This window comes from Pipistrellus hanaki (assembly GCF_964339955.1).
Source record: "Pipistrellus hanaki genome assembly, chromosome: 4".
Taxonomy (NCBI): domain Eukaryota; kingdom Metazoa; phylum Chordata; class Mammalia; order Chiroptera; family Vespertilionidae; genus Pipistrellus; species Pipistrellus hanaki.
Window position 1 is genome coordinate 99,413,340 of NC_140506.1, and position 26,543 is coordinate 99,439,882.

Sequence of the window (26,543 nt, forward strand, 5' to 3'; positions counted from 1 at the left end):
AGACCCATTTGTTCATTTTCATAGGTAGTTTTATTTGGTTTTTAGAAAAATATATACAATTACTAGAACCTTAGTTCCCTTAAATAGTTTTAAATTAAAGTATGCAAGTGCGAGGAGTCATCCATTTCCACAGTTACAATGATGCCAACACTGTTCAGTAAAGCAGCAGACGGGGTTCCTGCAGCCAAGCCCAACCAATGACAGGACCACAGGCAGTGAGCAGGTCAGCAGCTCAGACAGCACAGGAGGGGTCTGTCCCCTCTGTTGGAATTTAGGAAGGAAAGAGGTGTGTGCTCGGCTACCCTAACACTGTGCTTCGCGTGAACACACCTGGACGTGGGGTGGAGGCCTTTGGAGCGCAGGCTGACAGGCAGACGGGTCAAGCAGAGCTCGCCTTCCTGAGGGTGCTCAGTGCTTTAGATCTGGTAGGCTTACCTGTCACAGTTCGACTGGTAGCAAAGAAAACCCAAAGGTGTGGAGGGCTTGTTAATACTGTTTCTTTGGAAAGATCCCTACTCTCTCCTGAATGGTCTTCATGAACTCACAGTATCCAGCAGTGCTTGGAACAGTTCAGGCTGGTGGCTGACTTCCACATTTTTGAGAAGCCAGGAGGCAGCAGAGACCGCCTTAGCTTAGTTTCCACGGCCCTTTCCCAGTGTAGCAGGCACGGTGTCTATCAGTACATCCTATGGAAGCTCCAGGCCTACCTCTCCAGGAGCACAGCTCTGCCCCCACTGTTTCTAGGGCTTCTCAAGAATGGCAGCCTCGTCAGCGCCAGCCAGAGGCCAGTTTGTCATGGGAGGGACTTACTGAAGGGTTTAACGGGAACAGGGTTAGGAAACTGATATCAGGAGCCATCCTCTTTCCTTACTGTATATACACACTTGCTGAGTAAGCAAAGTAGTGAGCAGCTTCAGGCTTTGGGGTCTACCAACACATATCTGAGTGGGAGAGGGCTGATGGGAGATAGGAAATGAGCAGGGGAGCTGGAGGGCCCATTAAGGGGAGGGGAGAGAACGGTATTTCATTCTCTGCTCATCAATCTCCTGCTTCGTCTTCTGGATGCAGCTGAAGATCTCCTTAAAGAGCGCTTTGTATTCAGGAGGCGGTGTGCTGGTGGGGGAGCCAGCAGGCTCGGAGGCACCAGTGGCGAGTGGGTCCCTGGCAGCTGGGTCCCTGGCTGGAGCCCTGGCAGTCTGCACAGCCTTGTGGGACAGCGAGTCCCCCTCCTGCTGCTGGCACTTCTTCAGCAGCTCCTCGTACTTGGCCTTCAGGGCGCTGTACTGTGTGTCCACTTCCTGCAGCAGGGACACACCCCTCTGCTTCACAGCTTTGGCCCTCCGGATGCAGGTCTCCTCATGGCCCTTGACGATGTCACCACCGGCCAAGCTACTGAGCACTGTCTCACTGCTGCTGCGCTTGAGGGGCCTCCGCTGGGCCTCGGGCACCGTCATCAGCATCTCCTCCAGCAGGCTCTGGCCAGGCTCTTTGAAAGGGACAAGTAGGGAGTCGGGCACCAGCTTTTCAACCCCATTCATGAAGGGACGCTCTGACTGCAGCACTTGCCGCATTTCAGTCACCTCCGCCTCCAGCTCCAGCGCCCGGGCCCGGTAGGCATCAGTGGCCCCCAGCTGCTGCTCCAGCTCATTGTTCTCCTTCAGCACAAGCCCGTACTCCTCCTCCAAGGCCACGCGCCTCTGCCGCTCCAGGCTCAGCTGTGCCTGCAGCGTCCTCACTGCCTTCTTCAAATGCTTGTTTTCTTCTTCGTCGGGGCTTGGCTGACTTGGCAAGGAAGTGATCTTTTCTGCAAACACATGGTCATACACAAAGTGTCTAGGGAAAATATGGAGAGAATATATTAACCAAGTTGACTGAGAATGGTGAGAGGAAGTGCAATGACTTTTTTCAGCTAAATATTTTGTCAAGACATTTCTTTAGGCACAAAAACTTCTGACCTAAATGGTCTGCTGCCCGGACTTGGCTTTTTTCCAAGTTCTCCGTGTGGTTCATAATATGCAGCCACTGCTGCAGTGGTTTTTAACCAGGAGTGTACATCAGAATCACCTGGCAGCTTTTACCCACACCCAGGGGTTCTGATTTAGGCCTGAGGGAATCACTTGTATTGCAGTTGGAAAAACTCAGCAGGTCATCTGATGAACCAAGCCAAGGGTGAGAACCACCAAACACAGAGTTGGCCTCTCTCCCTGTTCAGGATCCTTGGCAACTTGTAACTGTATTCATCTGTGTGAAGACTTGTTCATCTGCCTTCGTGGAATGGAAAGCTCCTTAAAGAGGGCAGGAACTGTGTCTATTTTACTTCCACTTTTCATGTCTAGTAGCCCCTGACACAGCAGGGGGTAAATAGTTTTAAGTAAAAATTCAATCTTATAACTAAATTATAAAGGCATTTCTTTAGACACTGGGATTTCTGTTTTACTAAAGTTTCAATTTTCTCCTTTACTCTAATGTAAAATATAACCCCCAAATTAGTAGTCTATCAGAAGTACTGCATTTTATTTTAAACTAAGATTTAACACATTAATAGCATGGAAATAATGCTCCCAAGACTTTAGAAAATGAATTTCCATGAAATTGCTAATACCCAAGAACTCTATAATTTGCAATTAGTGGTTTTGTTCAAACCACTGGTGGTCTAACAGCCACGGGATGCTTCTTAAATATATGTTGGATCTACAGGAATGCAGACGGCATCTGTGTTGAGATGCTCGCCATATGCGGTGGAGGGCCGGCTCTTACTGGCGTAGGTCATACAGCTCTTTCAGGCCCGCGAAGCTGGGGGCCGACTTTTGGCCATGCTTCCCCTGGCTCCTTCTCCCTTGGCCAGATGACTTCAGCTCCTCCACTTGGCTCTGGAGGTGATCGATGTTGGCTTGCAGGCATTCGATTGTTTCCGTCAGACTGTGAGGGACAGACAGAACCATTGCTGCTTATCACATGAAATTGAGGGCACAGCAGTGAGGAGAGATTAGCTGCCAGTCTCTCAAACTGGGCTTTCTTAGTTAGAAGGGAATGCTCTCTAATCTCCATTCCTCATAAAGAATTAAACCTTACCCCATACTAACCCAAACCCATGACAATCGTGCTCTTTTCCAGTTTATACTAAACTAGAGGCCTTGTACATGAAATTCATGCATGTGTGTGTGTGTGTCCCTCAGCCCAGCCTGCACCCTCTCCAATCTGGGACCCCTTGAGGGATGTCCAACTGCCTGTTGAAGCCCGATCCTACCTGGATTGGGCCTAAACAGACAGTCAGACATCCTTCTCACAATCCAGGACTGCTGGTTCTCAAATGTTCACCTGCCTGTCTTCCTAATTGCCCCTAATCGATTCTGCCTGCCAGCCTGATCACCCCTAACCACTCCCCTGCCAGCCTGATTAATGCCTAACTGCTCCCCTGACAGCCTGGTCACCCCTAACTAACCTCCCTTGAAGGCCTGGCCACCACTAACTGCCCTTCCCGGCAGGCTTGATCACTCCCAACTTCCCTCTCTTGCAGTTGGTCCCTCCCAACTGCCCTCCCCTGCTGGCCTCATCACCCACAACTGCCCTCCCTTGCAGACCTGGTCCCTCCAACTACCCTCCCCTGCTAGCCATCTTGTGGTGGCCATGTTGTTTCCACATGGGTGCAGTCATCTTTGTCCATATAGGGGCAGCCATCTTGTGTTGGAGTGATGGTCGATTTGCATATTACTCTTTTATTAGATAAGATAGAGGTCTGGTGTATGGGTGGAGGCCAGCTGGTTTGCCCTGAAGGTTGTCCTGGGTCAGGATGGGGTTCCCTTGGGGCGTGGAGTGGCCTGGGTGAGGGGGTCTGTGGTGGTTTGCAGGCCAGCTATGCCCCCTGGCAACTCAAGAGGAGGCCCTGGTATCTAGGATTTATCTTCTATAATTAAAACTTTGTAGCCTTGCCGAAACCGGTTTAGCTCAGTGGATAGAGTGTCGGCCTGCGGACTGAAGGGTCCCGGGTTCGATTCTGGTCAAGGGCATGTACCTTGGCTGAGGGCACATCCTCGGTAGGGGGTGTGCAAGAGGCAGCTGGTCGATGTTTCTCTCTCATCGACATTTCTATCTCTCCATCACTCTTCCTTCCTCTCTGTAAAAAATCAATAAAATATATTTTTAAAAAAACCAAAAACAAAACAAAAAAAACTTTGTAGCCTTGAGTGGAGCCAAGCCTCCTGCTTGCTCCGTGGCCACGGCCATTTTTGTTGGGATTTATTTATCTTCTATAATTGAAACTTTGTAGCCTTAAGCAGAGGCCTGAGCCAGCCAGGGCAGACGGAAAGGTTGGCTTCCTCCATTGCCAGGGAAACCCAAGCCTCCTGCTCTCTTTGTGGTTGCAGTCATCCTGGTTGGGTTAATTTGTATACTTGCTCCTGATTGGCTGGTAGGCATGGCTTGTGGGTATAGCAGAGTTATGGTCAATTTGAATATTACTCTTATTAGATAGGATGACTCCCTCGCCCTGGGCTTCCTCAATGAATTTTAGAAAGTTTACCTCAGAATTTTCTGTTGTGAGGCCTTGCTGTCAGCAACAAGCTTTTGATTTGTTTCTTCCAGCTCCCTTGCTGTGACATCTAGCTGCTCATAAACTTTCGCATGCTGCTCATTCATCTGCCGCAGGAGCTCCACCTGCTTGGTCAGGTACTAGAAGAGAAGGTGGATGTACCCAGTCACATAGTGAACACATGAGGGGGTCCTGCAATGCAATTCTGACACAAACTCTCTGGAGTTAGTGACCCTACAGGTCATGAGGGCTCAGTCTCACAAAACTGCCCGCACTTCAGATGCAAGACCCATGGCTACCTGTACTTCTGGCCAACCAGCTACAATTTGGAGGTTTCCCATGACCTCCCCTTAGGATCAATAATTTGCTACAACAATTCACAGAACTCAAGAAAGCACTTCATGTGCATTTACTGGTTTATTTATAAAGGAATCAACTCAGGAACAGCTAAAAAGAAGAGATGACAGAGCAAACTGTGAGGCTGGGGCAGGGCACAGTGTCCACACCCTCTCCAAACACACAACCCACCCTCCTAGAACCTGTTTTCAGAGTTTCATCAAAGCCTCATTAGAGATATGACTGATTAGATCATCACCATGTCACCATTGTTGCCTGAATGCAATCTCCATCCTTATCCCCTCCCCAGAGGCTGGAAATGGGCTGAGAGTTCTAGCCTTTCTCTGGCAATCAGTCCCAATTCTATCAGTCAGGAGATTTCAAGGGTTTTACTAGCTCTGTGCCAGGAACTGGGACAAATATATAATTTCTTAAAAATATATATTTTTTATTTATCTCAGAGAGGAAGGGAGAGAAACATCAATGATAAGAGAAAATCATTGACTGACTGCCCCCTGCATGCCCCCTAATGGGGATCAAGCCTGCAACTTGGGCATATGAACCGATCAGGAATCAAACTGTGACCTCCTGGTTCATGGGACACATCAGCCAGGCAATATAATTTCTATTACACCACAATAACACAGGTTTATTTTATGAAAATAGGAACTTTAAGTCCCAATTAAGCTACCTGTCTTCAGAGGAGGTGAGTCCAGGCCATGTTCTACATACTCAGTTCCTCTAGTGCTTACTAACCTCCTGTGTATCACTAAGGACAGTCAAGCCTTAAAAGCACCCAGCATGCAAAATTCTCACTCAGTAGGAAAAATCTCATGAGAAAAAATGACCTCACAGAGAAAGAAAAGGCACAGAAAACGTGATCATGCTTAAGGAAAAGTTCCATGTTTTGTAGAACTAAGAAAGCCTAAAGTGGAGGATTTCAGGTGATTTTCACTTGGGAAAAAATAATTTTCTTTTTATCTAAGTAAAACAAAACTGGAGGGGGTATGGTGATAACATTAATTTAACCCAAAAGAGATATTTTAGCTCATTATTCAAAGACTTATTATTCTTAATTCTGAGATTTTTATCAACATAATCCTTATTCACGAAAAATTACTTATTTTGGTGTTGCTACATTGCTTTCTAAATGGCAAGGATAAGGACAATAAACATAGTCTAATGCCTTGGCATTCAGTTATTTAATTTCCTACTTGACTCCACCAGAAGACACAGAAACAGTAAAATTCCAAATGAAATATTTATAGGACTTCTATAAAAAAAGGTAAGTCTGAAGCATTACAATGATCAAATGGCAACAGACAAAATATATTACTTTAAAAACACATTTCTTGAGGCTTTTTATAGGCGTGGTACATGAGATTGTGCACTGCGGGTGGGAGGGGAGTGGGGAACTCCCTCGGCCCAACAGTCGGACATCCTGTCACAGTCGGGGGCTCTTGGAGTCTGGCACCCCTCGCTCCTTACCTCCCGCCTGCAGCGGAGGCAGGAGAGGCTCCCGCCACTGCCGCTGCGCTTGTCAGCCATGAGCCCAGCTTCTGGCTAAGCAGTGCTCCCCTATGGGAGCGCACTGACCACCAGGAGGCAGCTCCTATGTTAGCATCTGCCCCCTGGTGGTCAGTGTCATAGCAGCCAGTCTTCCGCTGTTAGGTTGATTTGCATATTAGGCTTTTATTATATAGGATACAAGTATTTGCAAAGCTAACAGGCTTTTCAAACAACAAGATAAATGACTTCAATGAGCTCGTTAAACAGCAGTGTAGCAGAGCTGGAAGAACACGCATGGCCTTTTTTCAAATCTGGTCACATAACTTGGGAGCAATGTGTTGAGAAATCAGCTCTCACAATTTCAACTTTCTCATCTAAATTCTTGGGGCCTCACAAACACAAAATGTTTTAGAAAATTTTGAAAGACAACCTGGCACATGCCACACATACTTTATAACACCCCCAGTGAAGTCTGGGTATCACTCTGTAAACAAGTATTAATATTTCTGCATCAACAAGTATGGTAAGGAGCATAAATAGTCTCAGCTCAAGGTTTGCTGCCCCCGTCCCGCCCCCCCCCCCCCAAAAAAAAATTGCTGCAAACTTGAAGAAAAAAAATCTTGTTTTATAACGCTTTTGGGTTCAGAATTGTACAAGAGAGGTTGAAGATCAGTTCACACCTACTTGTAGGTACTAATGAAAGGAGGTAATCAGCAGCATGATTCCTGTGGAGTCTACGCCTACACTTTGCTTCTAGCCCCACGGGTTCTCCCGGTCCCTGGGACACTGACCAGGGGTCTCTTAGGAGAAGCCTTTCAGAACTGCAGGGGCCTTAACCTTGTGCTCTGGCTACTAGCAATGTCACAGCAGATCCCTGTCACTTACAGGAATGTGTTCAATCTCTTAGAGGAATACTGGGGTAAAAAAAAAAGGTTTAGAATCACAGGAAAATATATAATAGTTGCAGAAAAAATTCCAGTTACTTTATACCAAGTATTAAGTTTCAAGTACTCTGGGACCAGTCCACAACTTAAAAGAAGACTAATGCATGGACCAGACACTAAATATTAACTTACAACAGGAACTGCTCCTGCTAGTGACTGAAATATTCCTATCTTCTGCAGGACACATCTACCTCATAAAGGACAGGTGAGAAGCCAATTCCCGCAGAAGCCTTTGGGTGGGCAGAGGCTCAGAGAAAAGAGACGGCCTAATGGGAGACATTGGACTAGTGGCTAAGAGCATAGGCTTTAGGATCAGAATTTGTTTGAAGTCCCACTCTGCCTGACTTTCAGCAAGTAACTGAATTTTTCTAAAGTGAGATCACCTCATCATCCACCTCCTAAAGGTGCTACAGCTGTAAAGGGTCAGCATGGTACCTAGCATATGAAAAAAACTGTTCATTAAGAGGCAGCTACTGTCATCTTTATGTAGTTCCAGTTTTCAAACTTTACATGTGCCAAGATTCATCTGGAGGATTACTGAAGTATAGAAACCTGGGCCCTTTCCCCTAGAATTCTCATTCAGTGAGACTGAAGTAAAGCCAGAATTCTGCATTTTTAGCAAAAACCCAGGTGATGTGGTTCGTGGGTCACAATTATTACAGAAATATTGATTTTGGATGTAGAAAATCCTGGAAACTTCCCCTCCCCCAATGTCCTTTTCTTGGATCTGGGAGATAGAAGCATTCACTTGGATAAACAATTTAAAATTTAAAAAAAAAATATATTTTTATTGATTTCAAAGGGGGGAGAGAGAGAGATAAATGTCAATGATGAGGATCTTGGTTGGCTGCCTCCTGCACACCCCCTACTGGGGATGGAGCCTGCAACTCAAGCATATGCTCTTGACTGGAATTGAACCCAGGACCCTTCAGTCTGCAGGCTGACACTATATTCACTGAGCCAAACCAACTTTATTGATGGACTTGAGAGAAAGAAAAACATTGATTTGTTGTTCCACTTATTTATGCATTTATTGGGTGTTATTTGCATATGCCCTGACTGGAATCCAACACACAATCTTGGTGTATCAGATGATGCTCTAACCCAGTGGTCGGTAAACGCATCAGTCAACAGAGCCAAATATCAACAGTATGACGATTGATATTTCTTTTGAGAGCCAAATTTTTTAAACTTAAACTTCTTCTATAGCCACTTCTTCAAAACAGACTTGCCCAGGCCGTGGTATTTTGTGGAAGAGACACACTCAAGTGGCCAAAGAGCCGCATTTGGCTCGTGAGCCGTGGTTTGCTAACCACTGCTCTAATCAACAGGGTTATTTAGCCAGGGCAACAATTCTGAAGCATAACCTAAGCCTTCTGAGGACTTATTTTAGTTGCAGTTAGTCATTAGAATTAGGCTGCAGCCCAGCAGTGGCTCAGTAGTTGAGCGTCGACACATGTACCAGGAGATCATGGTTCAATTACTAGTCAGGGCAGATGCCTAGGTTGCAGGCTTGATCCCAAGTGTTGGGTGTGCAGAATGCTGCAGATCAATGATTGTCTCTCATCACTGATGTTCTATTTTTCTCTCCCTGTCCAATCCTCTCTGAGATCAATAAAAACATATTTTTAGAAAAGATTAGGCTATATATTAACTGTATACAGTACCATTCTCTACCATGTTATATTTTGATGTTTTTAGAATCATAATCCTCTGAAATTACATACCATTTACCTTAACCTTGAGTGCTTCTTCCTAACTTCTCAGCCCACCCAAATATTGAGTCTTTACAGATGGCTAATCTTTATCTACTACGTTATTAAACTTTCTATTATGGATAATTTCAAGCATATGTAAATGCAGAGAAAATGGCTTAATGAACCTCCATCTACCCACCATCCAGTTTCAACAATTATCAAAACAGTCAATCTCGTTTCATTATTTTCATATTTATCTTCAATAATTTAAAAGCAAATCTGAGACATATAATTCAAGTATACATATCTATATATTTCTAAGATACACTTTTAATTTAACCGCAATTCTAATCATACTTAAAAACTCCAATAATTCCTTAATATCATCTCTCATGTTTCAGTGTTAATACTATCCCAACTGTCTCTTAAATGTTTTTTCCAGTTTCATCTGTTAGCTATTGTCTTCCTTATTTCACACTTAGCGGGTACATTTACCCTAAAATTTTGGAACTGCCTCACTCATGGTTCCTTGTCCTTTAAGACCTTTACCCTACTCTCCACTCACCTGCTGGCTCTTTCTAATCCAGCAGTAAACCTGGAGTTTGTGGATAAAATTGAGAGGGCCTTGTAACTTGGATGTGGGGAAAGTTTCACCTTTATCTTCACTAACTTCTAAATGAAATTTAGCATTTCCTTCAATTATGAATGGTGGCATTCATCACTAATAGAAATTTAGGAATTCACCACCAACAGAAACAATGATATTTTCATATCTCACTAATTGTTGCAGCAGAAATCTTGATTTATTGGTTACACTTATCACTATTGAAATTACAGTTTTTAGACTGCCATTAATGTATTCATAAAGATACACCTATAATACTAATCACACATCCTTTCCCCCCCCAATATTTTAATAGGCATTCAATAATAGATTCCCAGTATAATTCTTTGTATGTTGTGTATTCTGAGGGGAACATTACAGGCCTCAGTAGACATCCAAAGGGATGCACGACACGAAAGTGGTCAAGAGTCTCAATTACCCTTCAGGCCTTTCTCTAAAGCCTTTTCAGACCACTTCTCCCAAGGCACCCTATTAATCTCCCTCAAAACACTTAACACCATAATTACAGAACTGTTTACTTATTAATGTCTTCGTGTTTTTTTTTTTAAGTATATATTTTTATTGATTCCAGAGAGGGAGAGAGAGAAATAACAATGATGAGAGAGAATCATTGCACTACCCCCTCCCCATCGGGGACTGAGCCTGCAATTCGGATACATACCCTTGACAGGAATCGAACCCAGGACCTTTCAGTCCACAGGCCATTGCTCTATCCACTGAGCCAAACTGGCTAAGGTCTTTTTTCCTATAATGTTTTTATTGATTTGAGAGAGAAAGGGAGAACAATAGAGAGAAACATCAATGAGAGAAAAACATCAATTGGCTACTTCCAGAGTGCCCACCACTGGGGGGATCTGGGTCTGCAACCCAGGCATGTGCCCTGACCAGGAATCCAACTGATGACCTCTTGCTTCATACATAGGTCGACACTCGACCACTGAGGCACACCAACCGAGCAATGTCATTGACTTTCTAAGCCTCCCCTAATAGATGTGGCCAATTTCTGACACATAGTAGACCTAAAAAATACTGGCTGAATGGCCATTTCTAGACCTTTCTTCACAACAGCTGATCATGCTTTATACAACTCAGACTGTGACACGTCCAGATACCTAAAGGTTTTGAGAAGGACTTTGGTTATAGCCCTCTTAGAAAAAGACTCTATTAGCCACTAATTCTCTCCCCTCTTGTTGTATTTTCAGATTATTTCCACATATTTATGCCCACAGCACACATATGCCTCAGTAACCTGAGAGTCATTTACAATCCCTACCAGCTATTATGTGAGTTCCAAGTTGTAGCCTCTTTTGCAAGATGCTCAAATTAGAGTTATACCAATGTAAAGGAAACACGTCAATATGCAACTAAGCACAAAGAGGCTATTTGAAAAACGACAGTAGGAACCCCTCATTTGATACATATGTGATAGCCCTGGCTGGGGAGCTCAGTTGGTTGGAGCATCGTCCTGATACACCAAGGTTGCTAGATCGATCCCTGATCAGGGCACTTACAAGAATTAACCAAGAAATGCATAAATAAGTGGAACAACAAACTGATGTTTCTCTCTCTCAAATCAATCTTTTTTATTTATTTATTTATTTTTTTAAAGCCTGTGATAAAAACCAAATGAAACCATTTAGGAAGACCTTGTGAAACTTTGCTCTTACAGAACTTGGCTTTAAAGATAATCCAAAAAATGGCAGGGAGCTTGTCTTCACGTGGTCCAAGTTTAATCTTGTTATTAAAACTAAGCAGAAAACTCTTCACTTCTCCAAGAATCTGTGATTGGTTACCTAGCAAATGAGTCCAAATTGGTGAGCAAATTAAAAGAGAAATTATTAGATCTCTCAGCAAATACTGACTTAAAGGCAGAGAATCAGAAGTTTATACAGTCAAATGCTGCTTTAACGCTTGCTTTCTAAAACTTCAAATGAGCACTTGTCATTTTTTTCTGAATGTAGAAGGAAATGGATTAGTTCACTTTCTACCCTTAAAGAAACACAGATATGCTTCTAATGTTCTGGTTTTCCCAATTCAGAATCTTTGAATCAAAGTTTCAAATGAATCTGACTGGATCCTAAAGTTCAAGTGCCAAGAAAAGTTCATGTACAAAAGAATTTGCTGTATCAATCAGGGGAAAGGGAGACGTTTAAGCAAACAGTGGGAGAACATAAGGGTAGCAAAAAATGTCAACTTACAGGTAAGATTATAAAAGTTTAAGTGCAGTGAGTTATCTCTATGTCTTAAAATTTGTACAGGTCACCTCAATTATTAGCACAGGGTTCAGGTTATGAACAAAAGTTACAAAATAGGCCACCTTTACAAATGAGGCAAACGTGTGAAAAAGGAAGGCCTTCAGGATTATATTAACTACTAGAGGCCTGGTGAACGAAATTCGTGCACAGGGTGTGTGTGTGTGTGTGTGTGTGTGTGTGTGTGTCCCCCTCAGCCCAGCCTTCACCCTCTCCAATCTGGGACCCCTCAAGGGATGTCTGGGCAGACAGACATCCTTCTCACAATCCAGGACTGCTGGCTCCCAACTGCTAGCTTGCTTGCCATCCTGATTCCCCCGAACCGCTTCTGCCTGCCAGCCTGAGCACCCCCTAACCACTCCACTGACAGCCTGATAAATACCTAACTGCTCCCCTGCCAGCCTGATTTCCCCTAACTGCCCTCCCTGCAGGCCTGGTCCCCCACAGCTGCTCTCCCCTGTAGGCCTGGATCTTCCTCAACTGTCCTTCCCTGCAGGCCCGGTTGCCTCCAACTTCCCTCCCCTGCTGGACTGGTTACCCCTAGCACATGGGGCAGCCATAGTGTGTTGGAGTGCTGGTCAATCTGCATATTACTCTTTTATTAGATAGGATAGAGGCCTGGTGCAGGGGTGGGGGCCAGCTGATTTCCCTGAAGGGTGTTCCAGATCAGGATGGGGTTCCCTTGGGGCGCAGGGCAGCCTGAGCAGGGGGCCTGTGGTGGTTTGTAGGCCAGCTACACCCCCTGGTGACCCAAGCAAGGCCCTGGCATCTGGGGTTTATCTATCTTCTACAATTGAAACTTTGTAGCCTGGAGCGCAGCCAAGCCTTCTGCTTGCTCCATGGTGGCAGCCATTTCTGTTGGGGTTTATGTATCTTTTATAATTGAAACTCTGTAGCCTTAAGTGAAGGCCTGGGCCAGCCAGGGTGTGCGGAAAGCTTGGCTTCTTCTATCACCAGGGGAAACCTTAGCCTTCTGCTCTTTCCAGCTCTGTGGCTGCCGCCATTTCTATTTGCATTTATGTATCTTCTATCATTGAAACTTTGTAGCCTTGAGTGGAGACCTCTGTAAGGGCAGGTGGAAAGCTTGGCTTCCTCCATTGCCGGGGAAACCCAAGCCTCCCTCCTGCTCTCTGTGGTGATAGCCATCTTGGTTGGGTTTATTTGCATATTCACTCCTGATTGGCTTATGGGCGTGGCTTGTGGGTATGGTGGGGTGATGGTTAATTTGCATATCACTCTTTTATTAGATAGGATGTATGGTGCCAAATGGATACTAGACATATTGGAAAATGAGTTTGTAAGTTATATAAATATACAATCACTATGCTATACACCTGAAATTAATATAACATTGCATGTCAATTATAATTGAAATTAATTTTTTTTTAAGAAAAAGAAAAGAGATTCATGAAAATGTTTTTGGAAGTACTACAGGCTTACTTATTTATTTTATTTTTTATTAATTCTCACCCAAGGATATTTTTCCATAGTTTTTTGAAGAGTGTGGAAGAAAGAGGGAGAGACAGACAGAGACACATCGATTGGTTGCCTCCTGCATGTGCCCCGACTAGGGCTGGAGATAGTTACTACAGGCTAAATTTATTTGAGTAGCTTGTACATATATTTAATTTTATATTTATTTAATCATTAAGATCTGAACTGGATACATCATTTTCATTATACTTTGCAACATCTCATGGAAGACATTAGGCGATGGAGTGTTATTTGTAGATTTGGAGAATCTCAAAGATCTTTGGATTTTTTTCAGAATGCCAAACTTCTATTTTAACTGTCTAATCATTCTCAACACCACAGAAAACAAAGTTAGAAAGACAAGTTACTTGGGTTATAAAGCAATTGTATTTGTTATCTCCTACAGGAACAAATAAGCATCATTATCTTAGTTATGCAAATATTTGGACTTTTTTTTTCTCCCATCTATACTTGGAAAATCTGCAAAAGTACCAGTAATAGTATTCAGTTATAGCTATTTATAGGCATTTTCATAAAAAACATCCAATGTATTAAGACTATGCAAAAGCCAAATACCAATAAATATTTATCACAGTGTATATTGTTTATGCACTAGGACCTCTAAGTGAAATCTTCTAATGAGCTGAAAAACAAAGTCTATGAATCAAAGAATGAGTTCCTTAACTATGTATGACATCTAGCTAATTAATAATTTAAAAACACCTCATTTTTCTGCATTTTCAGATTTCTGCAAAACTCTGTAATTAATTTCATGTATGGCATGTTCCACGCTCTTTAGATGATGAGTGTGCTAAAATTGGTAGGTGGTGATTTCAGTATCATTATAATATGTACCTTCCTAGAATTATAAGTGTACCTTAGTCATATGACTGGCTATATTCACAAATCCTGATGAAGATTATTATATGTACCTTAATTATGGCTACTATGTAAAATTAAAGATATTGAAATTATAAATTTGCCTCACTTTTTAAAATTAAATATATGTACAAGCTACTCAAATAAACTATACTCACTTATAGTTTATTTGTATTCAAAAACTGAAATTCGTGGCCCTGGTTTGTATGGTTCAGTTGGCTAGAGTGTCATCCTATACACTGAAAGGTTGTGGGTTTGATTCCCGGTCAGGGGACATACTTAGGTTGCAGGTTTGATCCCTAGTTGGAGTGTGTGCAGAAGATGATCAATGGATATTTCTCTCACATTGATGTCTATCTCTCTTTCCCTCCCTCCTTCTTTCTTCTTCTCTTGATTACTTTGAAGTCAAAGACTTCAAATTATTGCATAAATCTAATTCTTTCCATTTCGATCATTTTAATTATATGGTTCAGTACAAAATCAGAGCTTAGTAAATTCTTAACATTGTTCTAAGATCTTTTATGTTTTTGCATGTAGACACAAGCTGGTTCTACTGTTACTTTAACATCTGGGGTGGAGATGGGAGTGGGGGACAAAAGGGAAGGGCAGACCCAACCAAGAAGGCTCAACAGTATGAGTTTTCTCTTTTAAGTTGGGTGGTGGGTGCATAAGTGTTCATTTTCTCATACCTCTTTGCAGAATTCATTTTTCTTAAAGTGATATTAAGTATAATATCCATAGCTTTATTTTGCTTTACATAGTGGCAAATACTGGACCATTTACTTCAATATACTTCACCAAAGGTGCAGAGAGAACTCTTTCATCACTCAGACTATAGAGTTGGGAAAGCCTAAAAGTAGAAATCAACCTCTCTGTCCTCTCTGATGGTTCTTCTTCTCAAAGAAGTTTGTGTTAGAAATTAAACATTGCTTTTAATTGCAAGTATCACTTTAGCAGAATGATTGGTGTAACAGCAGCAATATGCCACGCCTCCAAGTGTAACTCTGAGTAAATTACCTCAATTTCCTGTAACTGCTCCTGATTGGTTGTGTACATCTGCTGAAGAGAATCCTCCAACTCTGTGTTCCGATCCAGTAAGGTCTTCCCAAGCTCAGCAGCAAGTTGGAGATCTAGCACAAGTGAATAATGCAAAAAATATCACTTCAATATTTTATATAACCCAGGCCATGAAATAAAAATGAACCGAGACCCAACCCAACATTGCAAATTTAAGTCTGATCCCGGTAGAAGGTGGAATGGCCCAGAAGGAAAACTGGGTCCTACTTAAGATCCAGTTGAACTGGGGCCCTCTACTTGTACCATGCTCTTATGGATTCCTACTTTTAAGATGTGAAGAAGACTGATCTACTTTATGGAGATACTAGAGGCCTGGTGCACTAGATATTCATGCACGGGGTTAGGGGAGGGGGTAAGGGGTGTCCCTCAGCCCAGCCTGCACCCTCTCCAATCTGGGACCCCTCGAGGGATGTCTGACTGCCCGTTTAGGCCCGATCCCAGTCAGACACCCTTCTCACAATTCAGGAATGCTGACTCCCAACTGCTCGCCTGCCTGCCTAATTGTCCCTAACTGCTTCTGCCTGCCAGCCTGATCACCCCCTAACTATTCCCATGCCAGCCTGATTGATGTCTAACTGGTCCCCTGCCAATCTGTTTGCCCCCAACTACCCTCCTCTGCTGGCCTGGTCACCCCTAACTGCCCTCCCCTGCAGGACTGATTGCCTCCAACTGCCCTTCCTTGCAGGTCTGGTGCCTCCCAACTGCCCTCTTCTGCTGGCTATCTTGTAAGGCGTGCTAAGTCCCCTCCCACCCAGGAACATGGGGGTAGCTATTGTGTTTTAGAGTGATGGTCAATCTGCATATTACTCTTTCATTAGATAAAAGAGAGGCCTGATGCACGGGTGGGGCCAACTGGTTTGCCCTGAAGGGTGTCCTGGATCAGGGTGGGGGTTCCCTTGGGGCATGGGATGGCCTGAGCGAGGGGCTGTGGTGGTTTGCAGGTCAGCCACGCCCCCTGGTGACCCAAGCAGAGGCCCTGGTATCTGGGATTTATTTACCTTCTACAATTGAAACTTTGTAGCCTGGAGCAGAGCCAAGCCCTCCTGCTCGCTCCTGGCTGGCAGCCATTTCTGTTTGGATTTGTTTACCTTCTATAATTGAAACTTTGTAGCCTTGTGGAGGCCTAGGCTGGCAAGGGCAGGCGGAAAGCTTGGCTTCCTCCACTGCCAGGTAAACCCAAGCCTCCCTCCTGCTCTCTGTGGCTGTAGCCATCTTGGTTAGGTTTATTTGAATAGTCCCTCTGATTGGCTGGTGGGCGTAGCGGAGTGATAGTTAATTTGCATATTACTCTTTTATTAGGTAGGATACTCATTAGTCTAGAAGTGATCAATTAGCATTGTGACTTCTAAAATCATAATTATTTGCTAATGGACTGGATTTATTCATATCCTATATACCTACTTTTTTGGACAAAGCTTCAACCAAAATATAGGCAGATATTTAAATAGTCTCCACGCTGGCTGGCCTGCTCAGTGGTTAGAGCATGGGCCTGCACATCAGAATTGACTGGGTTTAATTCCTGGTCAAGGGCATGTTCCTGGGTTGCAGGTTCAATATTCATTCCCAGTTGGGGCGTGTGCAGGAGGCAACCAATCAATGTGTCTCTCTCACATCATGTTTCTTTCTTCTTTCCTCTCTCCCTTCCACTCTTTCTAAAAACCAATGAAAAAAATATCCTCATTCCTCAGGTGAGGATTCAAACAAACAAACAGTCTCTAAAGTTCCTATGAAATCTCGCCAAAACCGGTTTGGCTCAGTGGATAGAGCTTCGGTCTTCGGACTGAAAGGTCCCAGGTTCGATTCCGGTCAAAGGCATGTACATTTGTTGTGGGCACATCCCCAGTACGGGGTGTGCAGGAGGCAGCTGGTTGATGTTTCCCTTTCATCGACGTTTCTAGCTCTCTATCTCTCTCCCTTCCTCTCTGTAAAAAATATTAAAAAAAAAAATTAAATAAAAAATAAAGTTCCTATAAAATCTGATTGCTGTAAATGTGCATTGTATTATTGCAACTGTCAAAGAAGTTTGTTATTACAGATCCTGGCCTCCAAATGGGATAAAAATTAAGTAAAAAAGAAGAAGCAGCCAAAATCGGTTTGGTTCAGTGGATAGAGCGTCGGCCTGCGGGCTGAAGAGTACCAGGTTCGATTCCGGTCAAGGGCATGTACCTTGGTTGCGGGCACATCCCCAGTAGGGGGTATGCAAGAGGCAGCTGATTGATGATTCTCATCGATGTTTCTAACTCTCTATCCCTCTCTCTTCCTCTCTGTAAAAAGTCAATAAAATATATTTTAAAAAGAAGAAGAAGAAAAGGGGAAATACATCAGTAATATGGACATTGCTCGCCCCAGGACATTGCTTCCATTTTTTCTACTTCTCTTCATGTCCTTCTCCAAGATGAGTAAACCAGACAAGCAGCACAGCGAATGTGAGGTCATTACATGTCACTTGTTCTTACACTACTTGGATTTAGCACAGAACCATATTTCTATTTTGAACCTCACTTTTCGACATGCTTCTTAGGTATATATGCACGTAAGACAGGATTTGTTTGTATTATACACAATCCCAGAAATAAAAATTAAATGTTACCCAAAGGACACTAGGTAACTGAAGTACTAACTGCATAAACTTCATAGAGAGACCCTTTAATATAGTGGGAATGAACTCAACTGAATAGGAAGATCTGACACCCAGTGCTGACTATCACTTACCAGATAAACACGTTCAAGATGGGCCTTTAAATGTCCCTTCACTTAGTCTCTTGTCTAAAGACAGTATGATTGTGAAATAAAATGAAATAATACAGAAGGAAGTATTTTATGAAGTAAGTTGCAATACAAAAGCAAATAGTACCAGTAGTACTAGTATTGACTCACAAATAACTGTTTATTGCTGGGCATCACACTAAGCTTTAGTTACAGATGGGTTAATACAATGATTCTAGATTAACAAATGAAGCAAGATAACAAGTAGATAAACTTGCAAACTGTGATAAACACTCTTCATTCATACATGCATGCATACATTCAATAATACCAGTGAGGAACAGAGGTGAGGAAGTAACACGGAGTCACTACAGTCAAGCTACTGTATTACTGCAATCAGGCCAAGGCTAGAGAAAACAATACTATTCTTGTTTTAACTAGCCTGGGAACTTAAAACTTTCAAAATTCCAGTCCTGTCAATGCTTGGATATACATCAAACCTTCAGGTAACAATGTGATTACCCCTGAAGGACTAAGGAAACAATGTTCACTTATCCAGACCACCAGTTATACAATCCAGAGGCTAAGAATTTATTTTTTACTATAAGAACTCTTAGTTTCTCATTTGTCTTCGGAGCATTCTGGGTCTTGCCTTGTGTTTCTGGTTTGCAAACCCTAAGACATTTGAATAAATCTTTATCATTTATTTCTAGCAATGCCTCTACACTTTTTCAGTTGGCCTGACACCAGGTACCATTCTGGATACAGAAGACATAAGGGTGAACTTAGCTAAAAATTTACTGCCCTCATAAGCTTATATTCTACTAGTGGCCTGGTGCACGAAATTTGTGCACATTAAAAGGAATTAATTAGAGGAAATATTTTAATACTAGTAGCCCTGCACATGAATCCATGCACCAATAGCTCTCTGTGGGCCTGGCTACTCTGCACCTACTGCCCAGAGGCTCTCCGTGGTCCACAGACCCATCCTCGGCCAGGTGTGGAATGCTTGCCTCGTCACAAGGCCAAGGACGCAAGAGTTCCTCGCCCCGGCCTGCCAGAGGCCAGGCATGAACAGTTGCCTCATCACTGCAGCATTTTGTCAGGTCGCTCATTCTAGGACTGGGGGACTCCTGTGGGGCTGAGAAGACTGGGTGCCGCCATCGTGTGGCTATGGGCACTGCCGTCTTTGTGATGGAATGACAGTTAATTTGTACATTACCCTTTTATTAGATAGGATTGCATTTGCCCCTTCTCTGAATAGAAATGTCAGAGGTGAAAAACAATTAGTAAAATGTATATGAAAATCTTCCTCCTGTCAGAGTCAGGACCCAGACTCTGCGGGACCCAGAATCAAGTCCCCTCCCATCCATGCACGCCTCAAAATCGCATGAGACCCAGACCTGGCCGGCCCCACCCCTGTCAAGCCCTGCCAGGCAGGGGCGCAGCGTCAGGTCCCCTGGCCTGGCGCCAGGAGCAGCCTCAGGTCCCAAGCCTGGTGCCTGGGCAGGGGGCAAGCCTCAGGTCCCTTGCCCTGGCCCAGCGTGCCATGCAGCCTCAGTTCCCTGCTGATTGCTCCTTAAGGCTCGTTACGGGAACTTGGCCTCCGCTGTGGGCACAGCCATCTTGTGTTATGGAAACACTCCGCCCTGTGCGTGCCACCATCTTTGTAGTGGTGTGATGGTCAATTTGCATATTCCCTCTGTATTAGATTAGATTGGGAGAAACAGAATGATAAAATATATATTAGCAGGAAGTGCTACTCAAGAGAAAAAATAAAGCAAGGAAGGGGAATAGGAAGAGTATGAATATAGAAGGTTGAAATTTAATGTGACAAGAGTGACAGAATTCAGATATGAAGAAACAGAATAAATGACCCATGTCTATCTATCTAGGTGGCCAACATCCCAGGCAGAGGCAAGACAAGTAACAAGACCCTGGCAAGAAGCATCACTAGAGTTAATAAGGAGGTCATGAGGCTGGAGCAAAGTGTGTGTAAGGGACAAAAGCGGGGGAGCAAATAGCAAGTGGATACTGCAATCATCTGGGTCATAGATGATAGTGGCTTGGCCAGGGTGGCAGATTTGGGAATGGAGAGAAGGGGCTGGATCCTAGATATGTTTTGAAAGTAGAGCTAAAAGGAGGTGTTAACCCAACTGGATGTGGTGTGTAAGAGAAGAAAAAAATGAATTTGGTGATAACAAAGGATCTACTTGAGAAAGGAAGGTCACAAGGAAAGTCACCCTGAGGACACGTTTTAGCTCAAGCTTGAAGGATGAGGACCTCACCAATAAAAATTGCAACACAAGAGAATGTGGCATGTCCTCGATAAATGCCAGTGTGAAAGAAGCATGAGGGAAAGAGTGATAGGAGATGAAGTTGGAGAAGTAGGCAGGGATCGGATCATACAAGATTTTATGGGCCATGGTAAAGCTTGACTTCTATTCTAAGTATTCTTAGTTAATGTCACGAATATATTTATTATGAAAAGGTATTTGTTACAAAAACAGGGACCTGTACTACATGATTTTAAAACTTAACTTGTAGAGGTTGACAAATAAGGTTTACATCTATTCATGACCACCAAAATTAAAACTCAACCTAGAATAAGTGGTAACAAAACAAGCAATACATTTTGTCACCTGGTTCTGTTCATTCTAGTGCAGAACTAGTGGTCTGCTTGGGTGATTTTCTCTCATTGGGAAATAAAGCAGCAAAATCGACCTTTCACCACTCCAGTTCACAGTAAACATTTTACATTTAAAATAAATTAGTGTACTGTTGATAGACAGGTGTTAAATTCTCTCATGATTTAAGTATTAACAATGCCTATTAATATACTAAGTACTTCAGATAACAACTCTATGAAATAACATCTTGTATTCACAAGACATAGAACCTTTATGAAAAGCTCAAATCATGTAAGAGACAGTCATCTTTGTATCTTTTCAAGGTATTCAGGCCAGTTTTTCAGATGAGACAACTTTAAACACAAAGATACTAACGGACCTGGTCAAATCTACAGGAGTCACAGACAAAACAAATACTTCTATCACCAGATTCTAACTCTCTCATCACCATTCTCCACTTCATTATCCATATCTACACAGTTTTCAGATGATTGACAGTGGGACCACACACTTCTTCAAGATAGAGAGAGCAAACTTTCCTAGTCAGGTATGTAAGCTTTTCACAAATGGCAATGAGAAACTAGAGTTGAGCTACCTAGCTTCTATTACCTGTTCAATCAAAGAAAGTACGTATAACCTCAAGCAAGCTAATATATTGTTTTCACTAAGTGAAAATGGAAATGATACAAAGCTAAAGATGTTCCAGAAATGATTATTGTGTACCCATAGGGTATGCAATGTGTATAAAGTGCCACATAGAAGTCTCCACACTATATTGAAGACTAAGTCTCCACACTATATTGAAGACTAAGTCTCACCTGGCAGAATTTATAGTGGTGAGTATTTAATTCCTCACTGGGAAGGACCAGAGACTCATCAAAGATGCTCTAAACTGGCAATCAAAATCTGAATCAAGACTAACTTTAGACCACGGTCACCTACTTCCATCCCATTACAAAACCGCCTAAGCTCTTAATACACAGCCAGGAGCAGCTCTCCTCCTGCTGCTGCAGAAAGGGATGCCAAGCAAAGCACTCTTCCAGTCCACAGTAACCAGAAGAGAACTTGTCCTATCCCAGCCCCTATTTCCCGTTAGACAAAGCCCAAACGGGCTCAGTAACTTATACTCACTCTCCTACAAATTTCACAGGCTGTTTAGGATAGAATCCTGGCAAGACAAGTATCAACTTACAAGAAAGGGCCTGTGAAGTGACACTGCAAAGAGGATATTACTTCATCTATTAGTTTAAGGACAAGGGTCTTCTTTTGGTCTTTAAAAAAAAACTTCATTTCCTGTCATCTAGCATATGGCATCCAAAAGGAACCAAAAGCTGGCAAGAAGCCCAAGTAGGTTTTTTAAATAATTAATGGTGCAAATGGGAGAGTATTCAATGTTCTTTACTACTGTTTTTAATTAAGGAATAAAAGAAAAGTTTGAAGCCCGTATGCACCTGCTCATCTATTTTCCAGTAAGGAGTTTCATTAGGCGGTTGTCTTTTCTAAATCCTGAACTGGCCTCAGCAGCACTAAAAATACCACAGGTTTACTGCAGGCTTGAGAATTATAACCTAGCAACACTTTCGTGTTTAATATGCTTTCACTAATTAGCCTTTGCAAGCAGTAATAATCCATTTCAATAATCCATTTACACTGTTAGCTTTAAACAGATACTCCACTCAGCCCTATATGCCTGGCAGAAAAAAATTAGCTCTAGCAGCCAGAGTGTATTTTTAAAAGCATCTTTCTTCCAGAAATCAGAAACCTTTAAATTCCACTGCTTTTATATCTTCTTATTTTCCTCATTTTCAAAATCATATAAGGATAATGTATTAGCAGTGGTCTTCAGCAGTAATCCAATAATATTAAGGCTGAAAGCTTTTCCTATTACAAAGTCAAATGCGTCATTTGGTGATGCTTCTATATACCTCCTGTTGCCAATGTTACTATAATTGGAAGCAAAAAATTTGAATAAAAACATCAAGAAAAACGGTGATGTCAATTTTAATGACCCTCCACACAGTGATTCAGCAAATTACACACCAGGAAAATGTACCCATCTTGAAAAGAAGCAGAAGTCTCAGGATTCCTTAAAACTAAGATTTCATTTGCTGATCCATGCAATAGAAACCTGAATCTTTATTCTAAGCTTACACAGCTCACCAAACAACAATTATAACAGCAGCTGGTCTGAAGGAAAAGCCAGTCTCTGAAGTCTTTCCACCTTGCTCTCAGGGGCACGTTTCAAATAGAAGGCTCCTGCTGTCCCAGAAAGGATCAGCCGCGCAGAGATCATTGTCAGTATTCTTCCTGTGCCAACTCAGCCCTCTGACAAAGGCAATCTCTTCATCAAAGTGTTTTGTAAAAGCAAAGGGTTTTCTCCTTTTGCCTCGCACAGCTTTACATGTTTCTATAAAGGTATGAACAGTAGACCAGAGCCTTTCAAAGTTAGATTTCCCCCCCGCAATTTTAATTTAAAAAATGCCCCAGCAAACTGATACAAAAATTCAGTCTATTTAATCTATTGCCAAAGGGGAAAATGTATGTAGTTCTGACTTTGAGAACAGGATCTTAAGTTATTTTAGTAGCTCTCTCCAAACAAGGCTCACTCAATCAAGTTAATACAGGTAGACCTTAAAGATAATGTGGGTTTGATTCTAGACCACTGTATTGAAACAAGTATCACAGTCAAGTGATTCATAATCTTTCTGCTGGTGGAGGGTCTTGCCTTCCATTGTACAAAATAAACCACCACCCTGACTGGTTTGCTCAGTGGTGACAGTTCAGCCCTCTGACCAAAGGGTCACAGGTTCAATTCCTGGTCAAGGGCATGTGCCTCGGTTGCAGGTTCAATCTCTAACCCCGATAGGGCATGTTTGGGAGGCAACCAATCTATATGTCTGTCTCTCTTCCCCTCCACTCTCTCTAAAAATCAATGGGAAAAATATCCTCACTCCTTGGTGAGGATTAAAAAAATAAAAAAAGCAAAACCATTTTAATGCAATAAAATGAAGTGCGATAAAATAAGGTCTGCCAGCAGTGAGGATGTTAACAAATGAACAGATGTCTGCCCTTGATAAAAGCCCACTACATGTACTTATTTATCAATCTGTTTAACAGGACAGATCTGCTGTGCCTGCAGCCTTCATTCTTTTACAGGCCATATTCACAAGGTATGATTGTTGGAATTTCACATCCATTCCTACACCATACACTTGGTTATGACATACAGGGTTTGTCAAAGTCCGCTATGATAATGGATGTAAAAGTCCTTGGAGAATCACGGGACAAATTCCAAATGCAAACTGGCATGAAGGAGGTTCAGACCTGTGTTCTCTGGGCTTCATCAGTTTAACACCTGATGACTTCCTTCGGATCAGAGGTTAAGAAGCAGGTCCCCAGCCTGTACAGACCTACGCTTCTTAAACGCAGGGAAGAAAAATATTTAGCTTTGATTATACAAACTGCGTAGTTTTTTAGAAGGAAATCTTGCAATTGCACGTTGGTTGTCACATTAATCCTAGAGAAAGTATCAAACTAGGCCATCAATCCTTATGGGGAATTCTGAAAACAGGTTTGTTAAAATGTAAGACACGTTTATCTTGTGGGCATAAAGACTATGATGGAAAATACTGCACTGCAGCCGTCAAATACCTTCTACTATGTGAACAAGCATAATGGTAAACTACTTTGATTTCAGTGACTGTCCACAGCACACTGACTTAAGAAATCACCTTCCCCCAAAAGGTGCTTGCTTTATTTTCCTTTTCTAAGTGTGAGTCATTCTACCCTCCCCCCAATTCAATGGTTAACATGAACAAGCATCATGGTCATGTAATAGTCACTAAATGAAATGCTAATTTTCAGTGCAAGTTAAAGCTAAACAAGTTGCATTTACACGGAATTGCAGAAAAGGAAGATGCCTGGAAAAAAAATCCCGAGGATTATTCCGCATAGAGGTTAGGGAAGTTTGCTCCCCAATAACAACATCTTCTACCTCCATAGTTGTTGGGATTAAGTGACACCTGTGTGAAGGGCCAGTCAGTGCCTGGCACACAAAAAGGCTCTCCAATCGCAAGTTCCTGCTATTAGCATGCAGAAGAAGGGGCCTTCTCCAAATCCAAGGCCGTCTGAAGTTTTTCTCGAAATCCAAGGCAAACCTGTTTTTAACCAACAAGCTGGAGTTCAGGGCGAAGGAAGAGGCAGAGGCAGCAACGCCTTCGCCCTTTGGGCACCGGGTGAACGAGGCCCCGCATCCCCCCACAGCCCAGCATCGCGCCCGGAGGCTGGCGGCGGGGCCGAGCGGACAGCGCCCGCGGCCCCGGGGGGAGCGTGTTCCAGACCCCTGGCCGCCGCGGCCTCGCTGTCCTCACCTGGAAAATGGGGTGAACACAAAAAGCTCCCTCCCAGTTCCTGTGCGGGGGCCGCCGAGCACAGGTCCGGTCACGGCGCAGGGGCGGCCGAGGCCTGCGCCGCCTCCGCAGGGACGGGCAGGTGCGGCCGGTCCCCGTCCGGTGAGCGCCGGCCCGCCCGCCCGGCGTCCCTGCGCCGCCCGCAGAAGCTACTTTTCAGTAGCCCGGGGCCTCCGCCTCCCGCTCACCTTGCTGGAGGTCCTGCGGGTCGTACCACGGCTCGTCCTCCTTCATCTCGAACTCCTCCACCAGGTTTCCCGCCAGCATCTCTGCCGGCTCCTCCGGGGGCAGCGGCCCTCGCCGCCGTCCCGCCTCAGCCGCTGCCCCGGGCGCTCCGCCGGCCCCTCCGCCCTCAGCCAGAGCCGCCCTGGGCGGGACGCACGGCCGCCGGTTCGCCTCGCGTCGCCCAACGGCCCCAACGGCCGGCGCCGGCGCGAGCGCGCCCGCCGCAGCCCCGACCCAGCCCGTCCCGCCGCGGCCGGGCCCAACGTGGCACTGGGGCCGAGCCTCCCACCGCGATTCAAACCCGGCGGCGCCTTGGCCAATGGCGAGCGGGCCCCTGGCCGAGCGGCAGCGACGTCGTCCAACCGCTTCTCACCGCAGGCCGCGGCTCGCCGCAAGAAGCCAATAGGATCTCCGGAGGAAACAAAGAAGGCGGGGAAAAGCGAGGAGGTGCGGCCTGAGGGCCCGCCCCCTCCTCCGCCCCGGCCGCTTTGGGACCCGCTCTGGTGTCCGGTCTTGCGCGGCGCCGCCGGTGGGTGTCTGGGCGGCTGGACAGCCAGTGGACAGGCTACGTGGGCGGGAGGGCCAGAGTCCGGCCTCGAGCGTGGCTGATGCCGTGGGGCGTCCCTCGGGCAGGCGAGGGTGCGGACGGTGCCGGGAATCCGAGGTCACCTCCCCAGCGGCCCTCTGTGGTCTCTTGACTTGCAGATTCGCTCTCCTTGATGCGGGAAGTTAAGGGTGGGTCGGGAGTTTAGGGCTGCCAGCCCGCTGAGCCCTCACCTCTACCCCTCTGGGAACTGTTCACTCCCTTTAAAAGGGCTGCCCGGGTCCAGTTGGGAACCTGAGGGCTGGAAGGGGTGCAGTTGAAGCCATCTCCTTAGGAAAAAAACAAACTGTGAATGCGATTTTTAAAAGGTTCGAGGTCACAAGTTATGCTTCTGGGGTCTTGATATTGCACCTGGAGAGAAGAGAATGCCAGTTAATAGATGTGGAAGGAATAATGGTGTTAGGTGATAATAATCATAATAAAAGAGAAATGGTAAATGCACAAATTTCTTTCTTTTGAATCCAGGTATCCTGATCTACTTTTTATTCCTAAGTTAAAAATGAAGAAAGCTAGGTCCCATGTAAAGCCTTTGCTTTCCTATTGTCAGTATTCTGGCAGAAACCAAAAGAAAAGAATTTAAAACCATTTAATTTCAAAGTCAGTCATTACAGATGAAGCTCTTTGGAAAGAGGTGATTGGATTAAGATTT

The 26,543-nt window shown here is 44.1% G+C and overlaps 1 protein-coding gene across 1 annotated transcript; it reads right to left on the reverse strand.

The window, feature by feature from the left end:
* CDR2 (cerebellar degeneration related protein 2) lies at positions 1–25,579 on the reverse strand. Its single transcript, XM_084882750.1, has 5 exons — positions 25,254–25,579; positions 15,261–15,373; positions 4,520–4,668; positions 2,758–2,919; positions 1–1,833 (listed from the first exon to the last, which is right to left on the reverse strand). The coding sequence occupies exons 1-5, from the start codon at positions 25,330–25,332 to the stop codon at positions 999–1,001; spliced, it is 1,338 nt and encodes a 445-aa protein (XP_084738876.1). The 5' UTR covers positions 25,333–25,579; the 3' UTR covers positions 1–998.
* Between the last annotated feature and the right edge of the window lie 964 nt (positions 25,580–26,543).

Excerpts from the sequence above, each read along its gene's own strand:
- CDR2 (XM_084882750.1), bottom strand. The coding sequence starts at position 25,332 with ATGCTGGCGGGAAACCTGGTGGAGGAGTTCGAGATGAAGGAGGACGAG. Across the intron at positions 15,374-25,253 it reads CCCGCAGGACCTCCAGCAAG|ATCTCCAACTTGCTGCTGAG; the intron begins GTGAGCGGGAGG and ends CACTTGTGCTAG. Across the intron at positions 2,920-4,519 it reads TCACAACAGAAAATTCTGAG|TCTGACGGAAACAATCGAAT; the intron begins GTAAACTTTCTA and ends TGTCCCTCACAG.